At 37.7% G+C, this 22023-nt stretch overlaps 1 protein-coding gene across 1 annotated transcript in view; it reads right to left on the minus strand.

Moving 5' to 3' along the window:
- Nucleotides 1–763: 763 nt before the first annotated feature.
- pdlim7 (PDZ and LIM domain 7) overlaps nt 764–22023 on the minus strand; it is a 130249-nt gene continuing 108989 nt past the window's right edge. Inside the window, exons 8-12 of the mRNA XM_055642512.1 lie at nt 18643–18886; nt 9725–9905; nt 8700–8820; nt 4197–4312; nt 764–3179 (exon numbers count right to left, since the gene is read on the minus strand). Coding sequence (XP_055498487.1) covers nt 3093–3179; nt 4197–4312; nt 8700–8820; nt 9725–9905; nt 18643–18886 — 749 coding nt within the window. The 3' untranslated portion in view covers nt 764–3092. The remainder of the gene's footprint in view (nt 3180–4196; nt 4313–8699; nt 8821–9724; nt 9906–18642; nt 18887–22023) is intronic.

Here is a 22023-nt window from a genome sequence, read left to right on the forward strand (position 1 = left end):
ACAGAAATGTTCATTTGTGCATAAACAAAAAACATTGGTATCTTCGTTGCAGAAAAGGATACAAATTGATGGAGTAACACAGCAGGTCAGGCAGCATCTCTAGAGAACACAGATAGGTGATGTTTTGGATCGAGACCCTTCTTCAGAATGAAGCATCAGACCTTTTGTGTAAACCAGCATCTGCTATTCTTTGTTTTTATGTCTCTTCCTTGCACTTGTCATAACCTTCAGTGAAGGTAATGGTTGTAAACAAATGCTATATGAAGAACTCAGCAGTCCATAGTGCTAATACAGATGCTGGTTTATACCTACGATAGACAAAGTGTTGGAGTAACTCAGCACATCAGGCAGCATCTCTGGCGAAAAAGGATAGGTGACGTTTCGGGTCGGGACTGAAGACTGTCTAATAAAGGGTCATGACCCGAAACGTCACCCATCTTTTTTCTCCAGAGACGCTGCCTGACCTGCTGAGTTATTCCAGCATGTTGTGTCTATCTTCATGCTAGAACTTGCCTTTTCTGAGGGCAGAGAGCTAAATATGGTCACCTTCAGCACCCACAAGGAAAGTAGTATGAGACACCGGCATGGGAATGCCTTTAACAAAGGCTTTTGAACAATTTGTATATGTTATCATTAGAGCCATTTAAGACCTACATGTTAAGCACATTAAAAAAATTACCCCAACACTTAGCTGCAACATATTTCCCAAAGATTAAGAAAGGGAATTGCAAAAGATGAAGGAAAACAAAAAGACAGAACACAATTTCACAAGATCTCTATTGTTTTAATTTTAAGCAAATGTCAGAGAAACAGGTATACAATTTCAAAACAGAAAACAATGGTAGCTTGCTTTAAGTTCAAATGATACTGCTCCTTTCCTGGCAATGTACAAAAAAAAAAGAAATATGATGTAATATGTAAATTAGTTTATACCTGTCAGTTAAAAGGATAACCAAGTAATGAAACTTAAAGATAATAAAGCAAGCACTTTACACCAACACCTTGTAAATACAGGAACCATACTTGTGGCAAATACAATAAATAAATTCTAAGCTTGAAATTAACTTACAAAAACAAGGCATTATTTGTGACCACATGGTTCATTATCACAGCACTTTGCACTTGGGTCCAACCTTAATGCTAAAAGCAATTGTATAATACCTTCAGATATCAAGAAGTTTGTCAAATCAATGCTGGCAGCTTTGTTTAATTTTGCTCTAATTTGTTCCAAGACAAGACACTAATATTAACTAGTCTTTGGCAAACAGCTCCCTGCACATAATTAGTTGCAAGTCCCAATGGCAATATGACACTTATAAATCTACCATTGCCTTTGTACAAAGTTCCGTAAACTTGCTACTTAAACATTACTTTTTAATTTAATCTTTTGAACATTGCCACCGATACTCAATGTAAGAGAAAGCTTATATAATGAAACAGGAACTTTTTAATTAAATCCAGATAACAAGTAATTGTTTCCAAGTAGGTACAAACACATTTGGCTACTCAGTAACATCCCAGCCAAATGGGAATAAAAGAAATGCAGTTAAACACCGGAAACGTGCCGACAAACCGTCCCCATTTGTCAACAGTCCATTTACATCATTTTAGCTCTTTATGTATGTATACTGCTTTAAAGGGCAGTGAACTGCTAATCAATCTAATTAGCTTGATAAAGTACAGTTGCACTAAAAGCAACACCTAATAGCATGAATGGATTGTAAATCTAAAGTCCATTCTACTGAAATCAATCAAATGAATTTCCAAAGCCGAAAACAACATGTTTCCACTAGATGGAGAGTCTAGGACCAGAGGTCATAGCCTCAGAATTAACGGATGTTCCTTTCAAAAGGAAATGAGGAGGAATTTATTTTAGTCAGAGGGTGGTGAATCTGAGGAACTCATTGCCACCAAAGGCTGTGGAGGCCGTCAATGGATATTTTTAAGGCAGAGATAGATAGATTCTTGATTAGTGCGGGTGTCGGGAGTTATGAGAGAGGCAAGAAAATGGGGTTAAGAGGGAAAGATAGATCAGCCATGATTGAATGGCGGAGTAGCCTTGATGGACCAAATGACCTACAGTAATTCTGCTCCTATCACTTCTGAACATACAATCAATATCACATTGAAATATTATCCAGGAAGAAAACAAGCAGTAAAGGTGCTGATCACAGAAACCCATGTGGAAGTTACTCAGTAATAATGTCACTCAACAGGTGCTAGACCATTTGGGAGAAATGGAAGCTAAACAATGTGTACAAAACATACCATTTACTCCTACAGTGACTAATCCAATAGAATGGTGAAAAGAAACAACATACTAATAAATGTAAATAATGGAGAGATGCTACAGGAATTCAAACAACAATACACTTCCATTTCAAACGTACTTTCAGTGAATCTAAGCTTTTTTTCTGGAATCCCCATTTCCTGCACGGCACAGGATATTGAAAGTGCAATTACTGCACATACATGAGGAGTGAGTGTAAATTAGTATCTTATAAGCTATTTGGGTTACTCCTTATTAAGGACACTTTAAATAGGTTGTTTTTAATCCTAAATACTAGCTATAGCACACAACCAAACTAATTTGCAACAATCAACGTTCTAAAGTATGTGGATAAATACTGACATTGATTTTGTTTTACAAGTAGCAATATAATCCATATAAAAAGTGATACTGCATGGTTAGAACATTCTCAAAGAACAGGTAATAAACAATATACATTGTGTGCAAAAGAGTGATAAAGATGGAATGCCTGGAGAGTTCCTTTTGCTGAATGGATTCCAAGAGAGCTACCATTAAGCTTGTTTCCCTTTGGAACAAAAAGGCAAATTAAAATTTATAGGAGATTACATGCCCAGCAGAAAGAGAAGCAAGATAATTGGCCCTTTGAGAAACAGTTGTGTAACAGTTTGCGTGTTGATTAATTGCCTCTCTGAAGTGTTGCATATATTTTTATTGTACCAGAAAGCCAAAATTCCTTTGCGACTTCAGTTCTTTGTGACTTCATCCAAGCTCCCTAATGAGGATTGTGCTTGTCTGAGCCAGGTTTCTATCGTGCTCCCTGGTGACCATCATCAGCGTAGAATTAGACAGCTGAAAAAGCATGACTCTTGCATAAAGGCTTCTCTTTCTTGGAATAAAATGTCTTGCCTTCCAAGTTTATGTGGCATACCTTGAAGGTTAAAAAAAAATCAGTCAAATTGGTATCAGATCCTGTTTGAATTTATTGGATACAATGGTTTGTCTTTCTGAAAGCTGCCCAGAATTTTATTTTATACTTGTCTTAGAACATTACATATTGATAAAATAAGAATTTAATAGATTTTCCAACTGGATCAATATCAAACATTATACATTTGCTGCTTCCAGGATGGCGCCCAACCCAGGCGACTATTTGCGTGCTAGCCACAGAAGCAGATCTACAAACTCATATTACAATCACACCACACTCTTAAATTACTATTCCTACAGCAACATTTCTTACTTAAACTATGATATCGTTGATCGGACTTTGTTGGCTTTGCCTGGCACTAAATACTATTCCCTTATCATGTACCTATACACTGTAAGAGGCTCGATTTTAATTATGTATTGTCTTTCTGTTGACTGCATAACACGCAACAGAAGCTTTTCACTGTACCTTGATACACATGACAATAAACTAAACGGAACATTTGGAACTATACTACAATTTGGCTGGAATACACATATTGGGTTATTAAATTATTGAACTTCTTATGTTTTCTGATTGTGAAAAGGAGCAGTGCCCAAACTAAAATTCTTTATCATTTTATTCACAATGCATTACGAATATTCATTACAATTTTTCATTTCTAATTCAGGGATGTGCTGGCCATTTTCAAAACCAATTATAGTCTTGTCATAAATAAAACAAACAGGTTTATACTTATTTGGCAACTGCACCAGTAGGGCGAATGAAGGAGGCTTCTTGAAAGCCTTCCAAGATGGCTTTTGGGGGAAAAAAAGCCTTTTAAAGAAATAAAGTCAATAATATATTACATTAATATTGAAAGAAGGTAGACAAAACATGCTGGAGAAACTCAGCAGGTGAGGCAGCATCTATGGAGAGAAGGAATAGGCGACATTTCGGGAAGAGACCCTTCTTCAGACTGAACTTTAATATTGAAAGAGGTCACTAGATAGAGAATAGAACGAGGAACATACTCACCGCACATACGAAACAGGTGTCATGCCAGCTATACCCTAGAGCTTCAAGAAACCTGTCACCAGCATCAATCTTGAAGTCACAACCATGGCATTTGGTACCAAACATTTTCTCATAATCTATTAAAAGTGCATAAATATATAGAAGTGCATAAGTATAGTATATTTATGGTTAAATAATACAGTTGCTTCTGATTTAGACATATAATTATAAATTTTAATTAATCGCAGATAGTCTTTCAGATGGATTATGGTGCTCAATCTGGCAAGGGTTTGGAGAAGATGTTTCACAATTGGGAATGATGCCAGAGCCTTAAAGAAGAATCAATAGAAAAAGCAAAAGTGAATGAAAATTGGGTCATATAGCCATGTTTATAATGAATGCATAGAAGAACCATGATATCTGTAGTTAATGACAGTATGTGACTGGACTGCACTTGCACAGTTTCACTTGACATGTGCATACCCCACACGAAACATCAATGATGGAGAAATGTCAGTGTTATGAAAGGGGTCTGATGGTCCCTATTACATGGCTCCTGTGGGCAGTTTACTTGTCTGGTTCTCTCTTATGCTCCCATCTGTTAGGAACACATGCACTCTTCCATTAGCTTGTGGCACTCACACAACATCAACATCACAATTTAGAGATTAGTCAGCTTGTCTCAATCTCCCTGGCTATCACCTTCCATTCCTACTAAGTCCTCTCCAGTACATCATCCCATCAATTTATGCTCCAACAAACATGATCCTTGCCTGCTGAGTTTTATCCCAACTCTGCCTCTCACTATCTTGCCAATTCCCAACCATTTCCACAAGCCCTCGGGCTTGCTTACTCAATCTCAACAAGGAGTGATTTCCTGGTGCAAGGTAGGCTTGGGCAGTACTGAGGTTCCCACTGATGGATCCATGGACAAAATGCTGACCACATTCAAGACAGAGGTGTTTTAATAAAATAAAATATAGCATAAAACAACTGGAAGTTAGATTTATAGTAATTGGCATAATATTTTTCCTTCTTCCCCAACCCAGTTGATATAATAATCCTATTAAAGAAGGCAAAAGTAGATTTAACGGTGTGTCACCAACTTCATCTTGCATTTCTCATAACAACCCTGGTTAATCTTCAGCCTCACTAGAAACATAGAAAATAGGTGCAGGAGTGGGCCATTTGGCCCTTCAAGCCAGCACCCCGCATTCAATATGATCATGGCTGATCATCCAAAATCAGTACCCCATTCCTGTTTTTTCCCCCATATCCATTGATTCCGTTAGTAATCGGCTCACCTACCTGAATGTTATGTCTTATACGCTTTCTAGATGATGAAATTTACAAGAAGATACTACAAGCATGAGGGTTCTGCTCTAGAGACCCACCATTAGCCGGATTTCTCTCCGTTAGAAACACCCACTTCCTATGGTAACCCACATCATATCATTCTACATACTCTCTCTATACTTCTTACATTCCATTGAATAAACTCTGTAACACTGCCAAGAATTAAACTAATAGAATATACACTGTGTCCAGTCATCAATGAAGCTCTTATTGCCAGCTGAAAAATATCTTAAAAAATATATGAGAACATTTGTGCAAAGTCAGATTTCTGTAAGCCAGGATGTTTGCCACCTGTACACTTGGTTAGGAGGAACAAGAAAAGGCAATATACCATAAAGGTTACAGTTCAATAGTGCAGAAACAGAAACCTGTGCATATCTTTGACAATTAGAAGACACAGATTTAATACAACCAAAAATAAGTAACTTTCAAAATATATGTTTTACTTAAAGCAAGTGTAAATGGAGTCATGCCTTTCACTAGGGAACAGAATTAATATGAAAATCAAACATAATTGCAGGGTCACAGTGAAAGGAAAGAGGATTGCTTGTATTGATACTGATCATTTTCAAAATACTTTCAAACATTTAATGTTGACTTATGTATCTTTTTGCAAACATTTTACAAATGTTTAAATCAAGTCAAAGCTGTCATTTGATGAGTGTCAGAATGCCAATATTTAGAAAGTAAATGTGACAATCAAATACTGTTAATGAATGAGAAACATGGATATTGTAAAAATCTGAAATTTAAAAAAAATGGGAGGTATAGTCAACGGACCAGGTAGCATCCACAGAGGGAGTGTTTCAGGTCACACCGATACTGCCTGACCTGCAGAATATTTCCTGCAGTTTTTTGAAAGAAGGTCTCAGATACATAAACTCCCTTGTATTATGAAATCCTGTCATTTTCACTAATATTAAAGATACATTAATAATCTTCTAACCCAAATTATTGCATTAGGTAATATTAATATTATGAACTCCTTGTTAAAGATGTTTTGTTATTTACACAATTATTATTTTACACCTCATTCCAGTTGTGTTCGGACCAGGTAGACATGCTGCTATTATTTAGGTGAGAGTACTGTTGCAGCTACTGTCTAATGGAAGTGTTCTTCATATTTACAAAATAGATAACATTTCCCATTTTCAGATTCCATGTCGAAAAGGTAGCTGAATATATTAGATTCATTACACATACAGTGCATTCAGAAAATATTCAGACCCCATTCACTTTTTCCACATTTTGTTACGTTACAGCCTTATTCTAAAATGGTTTAAATTCTTTTTTTTTTTAAATCATCAATCTACACACAATGCCCCATAATAAAAAAGTGAAAACGGGTGTTTACAATTTTTTGCAAAGTTATTAAAAAGAAATAACTGAAATATCACATTCACATAAGTATTCGGACCCTTTATTCAGGACTTTGTTGAGGCACGTTAGGCAGCGATTACAGCCTCAAGTCTTCTTGGGTATGATGTTTCAAGCTTGGCACACCTGTATTTGGGTAATTTCCCCATTTTCTCTGCAGATAAGCTCTGTCAGTTGATGCACAGTCTTTTCAGGTCCAGCGATGTACGAGCCTTCAAGTCCCGGCTCTCTTGGGCCACTCATGACTTGTCACACGAAGCTGTTTCAGGGTCAGTCTGTTGGAAGGTAAACCTCCGCCCCAGTGAGGTAAAATGCTCTGGAGCAGGTTTTCATCAAGGATTCTGTACATTGCTCAATTCATCTTCCCCTCGATCCTGACTAGTCTCCCAGTTCCAGAAAAACATCCTCTCAAGCTCTGTCAGATTGAATGGAGAGGTTCGATGCACAGCTATTTTCAGGTCCTTCCAGAGATGTTCGATCATGTTCAAGTCCGGGCTCTGGCTGGGCCACTCAAGGACATTCTCAGACTTGTCTAATCAATTTAATTTACCACTGGTGGACTCCACTCAAGTTGTGGAAACATCTCAAGGATAAGCTCAATGGAAACAGGACCTGAACAAGGCCTTTCAGCTTAATTTGAAGCGTCCTGTGTGTTCCAAAGATAGAAGAAAGGGTGCTTTTTGAATACTTATGTAAATGTTTTATACCCTTCCCCAGATCTGTGTCTCGACACAATCCTGTCTCGGAGGTTTACGGACAATTTTTGTATTCGTTACTTTGCAAAAAATTTCTAATAGACAGGCCTCTTTTCCAAACCATGTCCAATCATTTAATTTATCACTGGGGACTCCACTCAAGTTGTGTCAATGGAAACAGGATAACCTCAGCTTAATTTTGAGTGTGATAGGAAAGGGTCTGAATACTTATGTAAATGTGATATTTCAGTTATTTCTTTTTAATTACTTTGCAAACATTTCTAAACACCTCTTTTCGCTTCTTCATTCTGGGGCATTGTGTGTCGATTGATGATAAAAAAAAGAATTTAATCCATTTTAAAATAAGGCTGTAATGTAACAAAATGTGGAAAAAGTGAAGGGGTCTGAATACTTTCTGAAGGCACTGCAGAAATAATGAAAATTATTGATGCTTTATTGGTGCAATGGCAAATTTCCAACCCTTCCAGTGTCCTCCTTTCTATTACCATTACTACACCGGTAAGTAGGAGTGATCTTATACAGACCAAATATACCAGATCTTCCATTTGTTATTTACAGTTTAATTGGTTGTTTATTGAAGTAGTTGTACAAACAAAGAGATGAATGTACCAGGTTTACCTTATTCTGCATGCAAGTTGTAGTTGGCTGTTCTCCCCGGTCTGTTGAGAACTGTATGCTCCCCCTGCCTGTGCCTGGTCTACCAATCCCTGTCCTCTGTGCCCACATATTTATTTATGCAACTATGTGCATCTAATGACCGCCCCCAAGTGTCCAAAATAATACTGCAAGATATATCTAGACAAAATAATATAATATGCCAACTGTAGCTAGCCTAAACATAAATGGCTCCTACAATTGGCTTAATGTTTTGATCCAGCGTACTATTTAAATAATGGTAATATTGCATTAATGAAAAGGCATTTGGATCAATAACATGTTCATTCGAAACCTGGAATACATGTTTTAAAATTCATATATGCATTTGATATTTTATTAAAAAAATTATCTGGTTGGAATAACAGCAAAAATAACTATTCACACATGGTTACTTCAAAATGTTCAAAAATCAGTTTACCCTTCTCACAGTAGGGTTGACCTTCCTCCATGTAAAATGCTTTATTGCGGATTGGGGTTTTACATGCAGCACAGGTGAAGCACTTAATATGCCATGTTTCCTTCAAGGCATGCATAATTTCCTAGAAACGGGAAGTAAAGGTTAATTTTGCAAAGAAGGGAAAACAAAACTGACATCTGAACATTTTATTCTCTTTGGTTAATCACCTGTGCTGAAATCAAATGCTTCCCCAAATAGGTTTATTTAGACATGACTGGGTTAAATAACATAGACCTACAACATGAAGTTCTATTTGGAATGCACCTTGAACTGTATCTAGGAGTTGCATCTGTATTTAACTGCATCTGTAATGAATTAAGTTATTGTGCTATCACTTTTGTCAATTAAGCTGAAATATGCTATGCTATACCATTATTACATTTCCACTGCATGTTTTATTTATGTTGAAAGCAGGAAGCACATTGATATATGTGCCTAACTATTTGCTCATTTTTACCATTTCCATTTCATATAACATGACCCAGGTACAAAGTAAATCTCCTTTTACATTTCCCCCCAAAACATCGGTGTGGCATTTCGCCAGTCGGTTCCTAATGGTTGCGATTCCACTAAAACGTTGGCATAACTAACTCTGATAGTAATTTAAAAAGCGGACTGATCAATAAAGGGCAGATGACTCGGCTGCAAAATAAGGGGAACATATTTAATTGTATAAACTATCTTCCTCTAGAATATTTACAATCTAGGTTCATTGAAATTCTATTTGATTACTTCATTTTATGAATTGGAGTTTCAAATGTATGCATTAAAGGGACGCTTCTGTACACATTTGGCCCTCTAAGAATAAATCTGTCAATGAACTATGATCCACGGATAATCAACCTGGTCTATGAATTATCAAATATTATATACATAGTACTTAGTTGGATATTTTAAGATTATGCATAAATGTTTTGATTAATGCATCGATTTACATCATACAAATATGAGACCATATAAAACAATAATTAGATAATATTACTCACGCCTATGATCTTCTGTTTACATTTGGCACAATTGGGAGCGTGCATATTTTCGTAGCATTTTCCACAAAACACGGAGCCTTTCTCCTCAAAGAATCCTCCCTCAGTCAAGGTCATATTACACTGATTGCAAGTAAACTCTTCAGGATGCCAAGAGCGGCCCAAAGCTACAAGATAGCGACCTCTGAACAAAAGGAACAAACACCAGGCAGTGTGAATCTTTATTTTTTTACCATGTATTTGATGAAAAATAGCTCTCATTGTTTACATAAGAGTTCATGTTTATAAAATCGTTTTTTTCTGCAGACTATTGGGTGGTATATTTTCAGTATCAATAGACGAGCTGAACACATTTACGAAGCAGTAAAACCAAAATAATTAGGCAAGTACATTTCAGTGCCACAGATTTATTTATCTTCTTTACAGTCTTTACAGAAGTTAATCCTTGGGTGGAATTAACTTTTCAACTTTACTTTATAGATACAGTGCATCTGTAGTGCTACAATGCTTTGGCCCATTGAATCTATGCTGACTAAAGTGGACTAACACTATCCTACACACTAGGGACAATTTGCAATTTTACTGAAGCCAATTAACTTATCAACCTGAACATATTTGGAGTGTGGGAGGAAACCGGAACACCCGGAGAAAATTCATGTGGACGTAGGGAAAAGTACAAACTCTGTACCACTGTGCTGTACCACTGCACCACCACTGCGCTGCTGTATCCATTGCTTACAATAAATCGCAAGATGTCAGTGTTGAAGTAAATTTCAAAAAACAAAACGATAAACATTGGAAGATCATGTCATCATCCACCACTTTTCTCCCCTTCAAATGGTGATCTACAAATACCCCACCCACATCAAACATTACTAAAACCAATCCTTTATTTCACATGTGGTAAGGTTTGCAAGAACAGCCGAGGTCTGAAGATTCACCAGACCCGGATGAAGTGTTTGGAGGGACAGGGAGTGTCACATCGCATAGGTATTTTACCTGGTGAGACGCAGGAGGAGCCGGGCCCGGAATCACCCCATAGAGCCCGAAGCCTCCAAGTGGCGCAACTAGTCCCTCAGAACAGTTCGCCGGAGAAGGTTCAAGTTAAATGCTCTCTGGCCTGCAAGACGGCAGTCTGGCATCAGTTTGACGAGGACGTCGACAAGGTGCTAGAGGATGCCCACGAGAGGAAGATGACGAAGTATGAAGAGCTGGTCATAGACTGCCATAAGCAGGGCTGGAAGGCAAAGTATTAGCCCATCGAGGTTGGCTGCAGAGGTTTTGCAGGGCAATCACTCTACAAAGCCTTGAGTGCACTGGGCACCAACGTAGTGGTGGGAAAAGAGCCATTAAGAACACCACAGTGGCAGCGGAGAAGGCCTCGAGATGGCTCTGTATCAGGAGAGAAGGAACATGGGAAGGAGCCTGAACACAAGTCATGGTCTGATCAACCACGGCTGGGTCACCTGGGCGAGGGTGTCTGATGTTGAAAGACCCGAAACACCCAACAACCCCAGGATACATCACTGATGATGTGATCAGGAGCATCAATAGATGTTTTTTTTATCAAATGGCTGCCTACAGGATAACCTGATTCAGTTGCAACCAGCAAAAGTATAATATGTGAACAATTAAACATGTTCCTATGGTTAAAATGATACAAAGACTTAGGACATAGAGGTTCAGAATTATAAAATCATTATAAAATAATTATAAAAGCTAAAGTAAGGCAGGAATGTTTAAAGCACCAATTTGAAGGAAGGTGAGATAAGGAGATGATATAGGGAGATAAGGGATCAGAACTTGATTGCCTTAAAGTCAATGAATCACAGCAGCAACCTGCAAATCATATTTTGTTCCACAGAACTGAAAACTCTACAAAATGCATATTACCACCAATGAAAATTTAAAAAAAAATGAATGGAAATGTAAAGAAACAGGAAAAAAGTAAATAGTCCTTCATAAACTTGCATTAACTTGTGATATAGATTTAAACACTGAATGCAATCTGTGTTTGTGTAACAAAAGCTACTTTAAATTAAATCTGCATTTTTGTCTGCAACCTAGCTACTGCTCAACACGAGTTGCTCACTGAGGTAGCACTTTTTCCTTTTCATATTCTGTATCAGTTCACAAATTACAATTTAAAAGAATCCATGCAGAAATAATACAGATTATTGACCGAATTTCTGTGTTTTAATGATCCTACTCAGTCATTCTGGTGTGGCTATTTTCTCTCCTCCACGGGAATGTGTACTCATGCTGACAATAGGTTTCACAGGCTGTCAAATTCCCCAATGGTATTTAGAGCTGGAACTGGAACATGTTTCCATCCAATTCAAACCTGTCTTTCCTATTACACATTCCAAGTGACACCAATACACTTTGTAGAATGTGATGACCCAGGCTCGAGAGCATCACCCCTGCTACTTTGTCACATTCAGTGAGTTAGAGTTAATATAGAATTTTAATCATCCATTTTTAATCTCGCAGTTGTATATTTTCACTGGGACATTCTTGAAGTTGCACATTTACGTTAGGACTTTTAAAATTAACCTCAACCTCTAAAATAAATTCAGAAATTAGATGTACATACCATTAATTCAAACCTGTATTGATACTACTAAAGAAAATAAACAAGTTAGTTTTTGGAGATTAGGAATACACTGTACACTGTTGACAGCTAGATTATGATCATGTATTGTCTTTTCGCTGACAGGTTAGCATGTAACAAAACCTTTTCACTGTACCTCAGTACCAGTGACAATAAACAAAACTAATACAGTTGTCTAGTGGCTGTAAAATACTTTGTCACACTGCTAGTTGCCCTATAATTGGTATTAAAGGTTTTAATATATTTTTGTATTGCAGTTTCATAAGTGATCACAAATCAAATCTGCTTATGATATTGGCACATTTTATTTTCTCCATAAAATAGATGTTTGTTTATTTAAAACAAACATTGTATGTTTGTAACATGTCTGCAATTCATGCCAACATTAAAAGCAGAAAGCAACATTTTGTTCTACAAATTATAGACTAAGTGGGACCCGAAAGCACAATTTTGTCTCGACCAATTCCAAATTACCAGTAGATTTCTAAGCGCTGGTATGGGTGTTGTTGGGTCCTTCTGGTCTCCAGAGGGCTAGCATGGACATTGTGGGCCAAATGGATTCTTGGAGAGGCAGCTCAGTCGCTCAAGCCTTATGTGTTGGCAGCTCACTCATGGCTGGTGGGCTGGCAGTTGACTCACGACTATTCCTTGAAATTCCATTTCAGGCAGGGCAAGGCCACCAAATCCATCAACCATTTCAAGCAGGTTTCAAGGCCACCAAATTCACAGTTTCATCTTCGAGCAGGGCAGGCCACAAAATTCAAATGCAACACCACTTCAAGCATTGCAGGCCACCAATACAAGTGCATTTCCAACCACGCAGCAGGGTGCAAGGCCACCACATTCAAATGCAGTTACATACCATTTCAAGCAGGGTGAAACCACCATAAAACCACACAAAACACCACACTCATGGTTCAGTAGACATTCAGTGTGTTCAGTTGATTCACAGCTCAGACAGAATCGTGACCGTGACAGAGGCTAAGCCACACCCACACTTCCGGTTTTTATAATCCCTCCCCCTCCCACTGGTAAAGGTGTGGCCTTCATGGCGTGATTGACAGGAAAGAGATTCTCAACATTTTTTAAACACTTATAACATTTTTATTTTTCATTGATGGGAAGAATCCTCTGCACCTGATGAGCGGAGGGGGCTGAGTAAGATGGCCAAAAAACCACAGCCATAAGTGGTAGCATTTTATCTAAAATCAATATAGTGCAAATTGGAAGTTGTCAAGTTTAGACAAACAACCATATGCAGTGCCTTTTACTTCAACCCAAAACCCCCAAGCAACCATTTGCAGTTTCTTTTTACTTCAACCCAAAACCCCTAAACAACCATTTGCCGTGCTTTTTTATTTCAAACTAACCATATTTTAATTTTCAAACCATATTAAGGGCACTCACAGTTGAGTAGACATGTGTTCAGTGCTATTCAGAGCTCAGAGAGATGTGACCCTCTCGCTTCCTCCATCTTGCAGAGACTGAGTGAGGCACACCATTTCCGGGTTTTATAGTCCCTACCCCCTCCCACCAGCAGGGGCAGCAGAGAGAATGGTGATTTAAAAAAAAAAAAAAACATTAATATCTCTCTGATTTTTAATTGATGGGAAAAATCCTCTGGCGGAGCGGGGCTCTGAGCGAGGTGGCCAAAAATGACGGCCGTAAGTGGCGGCATTCTCTCGGAAATCACATCGCAGTGAGTCAAAAGCGGTCAAGATCTTATTTTTAGTAATATAGAAGATTACTGTGTGTTTCCAAAAAATGATTTAAGGAATCATCTTAAAAGTCTAATTGGCATTATTATTTCTTTGCTTCACTTACTACAAGTTATGTCGAAAGAGAAAATTCTGTAATCGCTAATCGTGTGCTCGGCTTTAAAAAATCCAATTAAAAATTAACATTAAATCATAAAAAGTTCAATTAAATTTGAAATATCCTAATACTTTTTCAAAAAACCATCCTGTTCTACTTAACAGTGGAACTCTATGACTACAAATGTGGCACCAGGCAGATGTACACATTTTTAAAACATCAATTTGATTTCTAATAATTGCTTCTAATCTCATTTCATCAGTGGTTTGAGGGGTTGGTACGTACAATTATCATTGCTGGTAAATATTCTAAAGCCAACTTGAAATTTAGGGGAGTGGGATATTAGGGGGGTAAATCAAGAACCTGATTTTTTTTTTTTAAGTGAAAGTGTTGCCATACAACTGGTATTGTCAATGAATATGCCCAAGAGACTAAGCCATCCAGTATTAATACAGAACAGGTTTTTTTTTAAATTCAAACATTCAGTTGCTGTAGGATCTGAGATTATATTTCACTTCATTTATGGCAATATGTGTGTATATGTTTTTTTTAAATCTTTTTTAAATCTTTGAATATTCCTCATTGGGACCTGCTTTCTATTTTCAACAACTGATTTTGTTTTTGTATGCACATGGCGTTACAAATTATAAAGAGAAAAGGTTCCACCGCTGTATTTTATTACAGGGCTAAATTTCCACTTTCAACATAATGAGTGCATAATACTCTCGAACCGTAGTTAGATAAATAATTTTGATTTTGTTCTCAATGCCATTTCCATAATCAACAATGTAATTTTTTTCATGAACTAGCATATTCAAGGGAAATTTTAGAAGATATTATTTCATTCATTCAAAATATTCCTCAGTTGCCAGTCACATGGTAGTTTTAAAAATACAACTGAAATACAATGCTCACTGCTCATTCACCATGTGAGAATAACCCAAGTTTCAGAGTTAAAAATGATTAATGTTTAACTGAGCAATTTAATAAATTTCCTTGGCATGCAGTAACCTGCTTCTTAGTAACTATTTTAAGCACTCAATAGCTATAAAATGGCTGCATGTTAGTATCCTTACACTTAAAAATGAAACCCAATTTTAAAAAAGGCCCCTGAGGACCTATGCAAAGGCACATGTTGCCACAACCTGATACCAATGACATTTTTATCCCTACCCCCACTCAAGATAGTAAGAAGGTGCCAATTATAGTGGGGATTGTAATATCAAGTCCTATAAGCTCAACTTTCTGTGATCACAGCCTGCTCTCTAAGCCAGTGTAAAATATCATGGTAACTTTTTCTGCTGGTTGCACTTAAAGTTCCTTCACTGTTATTTCCAATGTGGTCAATTTTGTGTGCATTGTGCTGAAAAAAGAGTAATGGAATTTCCAAGCAATACATTAATGATTGATGGAAATTATATTTGACATTTTAAAGGACACAAATGCTTGCTTCTTCCTCAAATCAAGATTGGTTATATTGATTTTCACTATTACAGAGACCCTTGTGACCTTTTGGCATAAAATGTATGCCGTTACTGTCAGGAAAATGCAAAAAATAACATCATATGCCTTACTGCAATCCTTAGCTTTTCATTCGTTTTTTTTTTATCATTATCATTTTGTTTTAGTATTTATACCTAGTTTGTTATAAAGCAGCATCTGGCCACAGGAATAAAAATATAAATTGAATGGTGTTCTGTAGAAACAGTTAAGATTTCCATACTTAGCTGCAAATTTTAGCAACGGTATTTTTGAAAAAGAGAATCATCTTGATACACCAGTCATAGGTTTGACCTGCAATAGGACTTGGTTATTACAGCCACGGTTAATTTATAAATACATTTTGTAATTATTTTTAGTATATAAAACAGGTGCAAACTTGTAAACAAACATATACCCCAGAGAAAAATAATTCCAGGGATTCCTTTTTAGTTTGAACTTTACTGGTATTAAAAGCAATGCAAGTTATCCTTAAGAAGCCATAATGTGACGTGTAAACACCTATTTCTACTTACACCACAACTTAATTCATAGTTTTTACCAGCAACCTCAACATTTTCTAGTCCCCATTAAGGGTGAAATAGGCCAAGATTCCTGGTCCGTTTTTGCAAAGCCTACGATCATTTTAAGTTTGGGAAAGATGAGGCAAACAAGCGCTCTGCTCTCAATGAGAGTCTGTGCATTGGGCTGGTTCAACCCCATTTTTCTCCCCATCATCTTACATTTTTGGCAGCATAGCAGTGCAGCTGGTAGAGCTGCTGCTTCACAGTTTTGATCCCAACCTGTTTGCAGTTTCTCCCTTTGCCAAAGGTTTCACAAATGTTCAATAACATTATAAGCTCCAACAATACTTAAGAGTACACGAAGAGTTAATCAAAATGCAAAAAAATAATGTTTTTTAAATCAGCAGGTGCAGGAAATTTGAACTAAAAATGGAAAATGCTTGAAATGCTCAGCAGATCAATTAGCATCTTTGGTGAGAGCAAAATGCTGATTTGCACAACACTTCCATTAATTCGTTAACTCGAGCTTCCAGTTTACCATAATTTCAAATCATTATCCCATATCCAAATCAAATTATGTCTCTGGCTCCTTATACCATTGCAATGGGGACCAACATAAGATCGAGGTGCAGTACATCACATTCTAACTTTCCCTCTAGACTCAACAGTGAAATCAACACTTTCAGATCACAAGCTTTCCAGATTGTGTCAGTATTGGCCAGTTATCAATTTATGTTATTTATGCTTTTCTCTCTCACTATGTCAGTGTGACCTGTTGGCCAGGCTGAGTGTTTTTAGTCAAGATGGTGGCCAATTTGTATGATGCTTACTTCTCTGCATAGGAATCATCCACTACCCAACGTTCTCTTTTAATATAGATGTGCAGCACTTTCTTTTCCTCTCCTCACTCCTCCAGCTCCTAGTTCCCCTCAACTGGCTAGCGATCCCAACACATTAACACTATAACATACTAGGGACAAATCTTTCCAGCCAGCATAACCATCCCTCCTGCCATGCCAACATATAACACACAAACACAAACAGTAGGAGTAGGAACAGGCCACTTGGTCCATCAACCCTGCAAAACTAAGACCATAACAATCTGACTGCAATTCAACTGTGCATTTCCACCCATCTCTGGTGATCTTTCATCCATTGTTACCCAAGGATACAATACAACAGCAATACAATATTACTTTATTAGCCAAGTATGTTTTGCAACATACGAGGGATTTAATTTGCCAAGTCAGTCATACAAATAAAAAGCAACAGAACACAAAATGCATTTTAACATAAACATCCACCACAGTGACTCCTCCACATTCCTCACTGTGTTGGAAGGTGAAAATTTTTTAAATCTCTTCCCTTCTTTGACCTCCAGCGGTCAGGGGCCACAAGCCTCCCTGGACGATCTTACTCCCGTAGCAGGATAAATACTACTTCCTAATTTTGTTTCCAAATTCTGCATAATTACCCTTGTGGTAGATGGTTCTAAAGATGCACGTTTTTTTTAGTTTAGTTTAGAAACAGGTCTTTCGGCAAACCGAGTCCGCTCCGACCAGCGATCCCCGCACAATAACACTACAACTTACTAGGGACAATTTACACTTATACCATGTATACAAACCCAAACTAATTAACCTACACACCTGGATGTCGTTGGAATGTGGGAGGAAACCGAAGATCTCGCAGAAAACTCACGCGATCACAGGGAGAACGTCCAAACAGGACAGACAGCAACCGTAGTTGGGATCAAACCCACTTCTTTGGCATTGCAAGTGCTGTAAGGCAGTAACTGCAGCACCGTGCCAACCATCAGAACATCTGCTACATTTATCTTAAGTAGGTGGCCCTTTTTGTCAGTGAGTGATTTTTAGTTCTAGATTATCTCACACAAGGAAACATCCTCTCCACATCCACCCTGTCAGGACCAGTCAGGTCCTACATGTTTCAATCAATTCAGCTCCTACTCTTCCAAACGACATGTGATACAGGCCTAGCCTGCCCAAACTGTACTCCTTAGACAATATCCTATTTCAATATCAATCTAGTAATCTTATCAAACTGCTTCCAATAACTTAACCTCTTGGTCTCCATCCTATTATAGATCGCCACTTTGTTCTCCCCACCCATCTCACTTTAAACATGCTTCCTTTCGAAGTTCCTCTAGATTTGATGAAATAAATTTACTTGGAATTTTAATTGTTCCTTTCTCTGTAGATGCTATCATCTATGTATTATCATCACTTCCTGCTTTAACTTCTTCTTCTTCTTCTTTGGAGTTTTACGGCAGCCGGCATCCGCAATGTTGCATTGCTGCCACCTTCTGGCTTCATTCCACAGTACTCATGTCTTTATATTAGATCCTTTTTTATAAGCCCAGAGGCCCTCAAGAAATCAAACAACAACTTTTTTCCTTTTCCTTTCACTCCACACTCTAGAATGCCTGCTTTAACTGATGAACAATTAAACTTATGTTCTTTACTCACTTGATGACCTTGTTGCAATGCGCACACACAGGAGTCCTATTGGTCCCATCAGGTGCCTGTTGAGCTGCCTGGACAATGGAGTTTCGGTTCTGTTGAGGGGTTGGCTGAGCAGGCTGAGTGTATTTGGTCAAGATAGTGGTGGTTTTGTTTGGTGCATACTTCTCAGCAAAGGAATCGTCCACCACCCAAGGCGGTCTGCAACTCGGAGCAGATGGAACTGGAACAGCCCTTGGCTGAAGGTACCCTGAAGAAAGCAAGAAAATAACGAGACATTTTTATAATTGATGCACCTTGTAACAGTAGGAGAAAGCCAGTCTGTACCAAGTTCATTAAGATCTGGCCTACTCCTGCACCTATAACCGATAGTAACTTTTTAAAATTTCAACTTGTCTTATGAGATTCTAATTTTACTGAAGTCCACTCCTACAATACTTTTCTTTTCAAATATGGAGTAAAAGACATCTGACAGGTACATTAATAGGAAAGGTTTAGAGGGATATGGGCTAAATGGAGACAGTGTAGATGGGGGTCGGTCAGCATGCAAAAGTTGGGCCGAACGGCCTGTTTCTGTGCTGTATGACTCTAAACGATGGATATCTAATCTGTACAACACTTCACTAGCTTTTCATACACTTATTCTCTTTGATATATCAACCTCTAAAATAGTTAGCCACAATTTTCCTCAGGTATTCAATAAAAGCAATGACTTGCCAGGCATACAAACAATGCTTAGTTATTTACAATAATTTCAACTCAGAGCAACATGAATATCTCAGGTTCTAATGAATCCGGTCCTTTGAATGCATGAATCAAGCCCATACACCGTAAAAGACAATAAGACATAAGATCAGAATTAGGCTATTCAGCCCATTGAGTCTACTCTGCCATTCAATCATGGTTGATCTAAATTTCCCTCTTAACCCCATTCTCTTGCTTCTCCTCATTACCTCTGTCACCCCTAGCAATCAAGAATCTATCAATCTCTATTTTAAAATGCCCAATGACTTGGCTTCCACAGCTCTCTGTGGCAATGAATTCCATTGCTTCACCACACTCTGGCTAAAGAAATTCCTCCTCATCTCCATTCTGGTTGGGTTGCTAAATGGAAAGTGATTTGGGAAGAATAGGAATTCATGGGTACTCAGGAAGAGTACACCTGCTTATCCTAATCATAGTTAATTAACTGTTAATTGTGTTACTGATTATAGATTATGTATTATAAAGTTTATTAAACACTTTATTATGAACTTTAACTAGCGGTTAGCAAAATACTAATTAGTTATTAGGTGTTAAATACTCTCTCCAGACCAATTGTCAGATTTCTCTCAGGTATTAGCGGGATGTTTGTAAACTCAAAACTAAATGAGTTGCTCCAATGAAATGAATATCTGTAATTTAAATAAATAAATAATCAGAAATAATTGTATTCGGGAAATGAAACTAAAATTACCAGAATTTGCCAACATAAATGCCAGGAACTTTAAGATATGGATTCATGATTTAAAAATCAATGATGAGTGACACAGTCTCTCCACTGGTTTCCAGTTTGAGATTAAATTTAACTTATTTGCATCCAGTCATGAAACGCTTGGAAGAAGCTAACCAAATTCTCACTGGAGAGGCCAACTGACCATTTCAAAGCTACTTTAAAATGTTGGAGACAAAAGAGACTGCAGATGCTGGAATCCTAAGCATGGTAGCTGTGGGGGTTAGTGGGTTTGTAGTAGACGTCAGTCGATAGTCTGTCTCTTGCGATGGAAACGGGGAGATCGATAAAGGGGTGAGATTGTCATTGCATTAATGTCTGTCGCATTAATATTACTTGCGACCTATCAGCCGTGCGTAAATATTATACCAGTCTTTCTTATGCAGGCATGGTCTTCTGCATTTGATGAGCAGTTGCGTATGGACCTGAATATTGTTCCGCATGGATAGGGCAGGTTTTGATGGATATGGACCAAGCGTGGGCAGGTGGGACTAGTGTAGCTGGGACATGTTGGCCAGTGTGGACAAGTTGGGCCAAAGGGCCTGTTTCCATGCAGTAAGGCTCTGACTCTATGATACAAGGTGATGGTAACAGTCTTGTTTCCACACTGTATCACTCTATGACTCTATTACCGAATATGCACAGCAGACATAATGGAAGAAAAGATTTATTGGGATAAAATTTAATACATCATGATTAGGAACTCTGACCACATGTGCTGCCTCAGTTGATTATTCTACTTTGAGAAGGAAAACATAGGCCCAAACACCTTTTCTAGACATAGATCTTTCTGGTTTAGTCTGTTGGAAGATGCCTCAAGCTCACTCATGGTATAAATTATTATTGCCGATGCTTATGGCTTAGCAAAGACAGTGATCAGGTACACATTCCCATGATGTTGCTATATCTATGGAAGGTCATTGATGAAGTTGGTTGGGACTGTGGCTGGGATGATCGACTCTGACAACCACAAATGTCTTTGCTCCAGTTGTGGCTCCAACCACTGAAGTGTTTTCGATTATCAACACATCCGCGGAGAAGCTAATAAAGTCAACATTTGCATAACACCAAGAGGGTGTTTTAAAATGTCAGCAGCCTGGGGGAATCATTGAATTCAATTACAGCGATGGCTGAACCATTAAAAGGGAAATATTTTAATTAAGGCTAATTTCCTTTCACAGAAGGTGTGAGCTCAGTGGTATTCTTGCACAAATCAAAAGGCCCGGTTGAAACTCGAAAACTGCCAAGGGCAATATGTTACTGTTTTTTATTCAATCTCTGTTCCAATCACATTCCAAACCATTGACTGGTGATTTACATCAGACTTGGATAAGGTTGCCTAGTGCAGAGTAGAAGAGTTTGTTATTATTGTTCAGCAACTGGGGAACTAAAAGTTATCGGGGGAATAATATATATTTTTTAATGTTATGCTTGTCAAATATTACACTTTAAACATTAAGAAATATCTCATTATTACAGTGTATTACTATTTGAAGATGTGCACATTTAGTTCTTCACAGACTAATAATATTAAGAAAAATAGTAACTGTTTAACTAATAGTTTAACTATAACAGATTAAATTCCCACCTATTATTTTTGGACAATGGTAATATAATGATAATATTGGTGCAATTTTAAACTCCTCTACACCACTGTTCTTTTTTATTTTTCCCCTTGCCTCATATCTTTAGTTGGGGGAACCATCCCTTTTGGCATTTCATTTCTTCTCCGATAACAACTTTCATTTTTGATCTTTCTTATCTTCTTTCTCTCCCCATCCCTGTACCCGTTTAAAACTTGATATGACTGGCAATCAGCAAATTGTCAATAGAATCTGAGGAAGTCACACCTCAAAATATTTAAACACATAATTTCACTTGATACTTCATTGCAG

Source organism: Leucoraja erinacea, chromosome 11, assembly GCF_028641065.1.
Source record: "Leucoraja erinacea ecotype New England chromosome 11, Leri_hhj_1, whole genome shotgun sequence".
NCBI lineage: Eukaryota > Metazoa > Chordata > Chondrichthyes > Rajiformes > Rajidae > Leucoraja > Leucoraja erinaceus.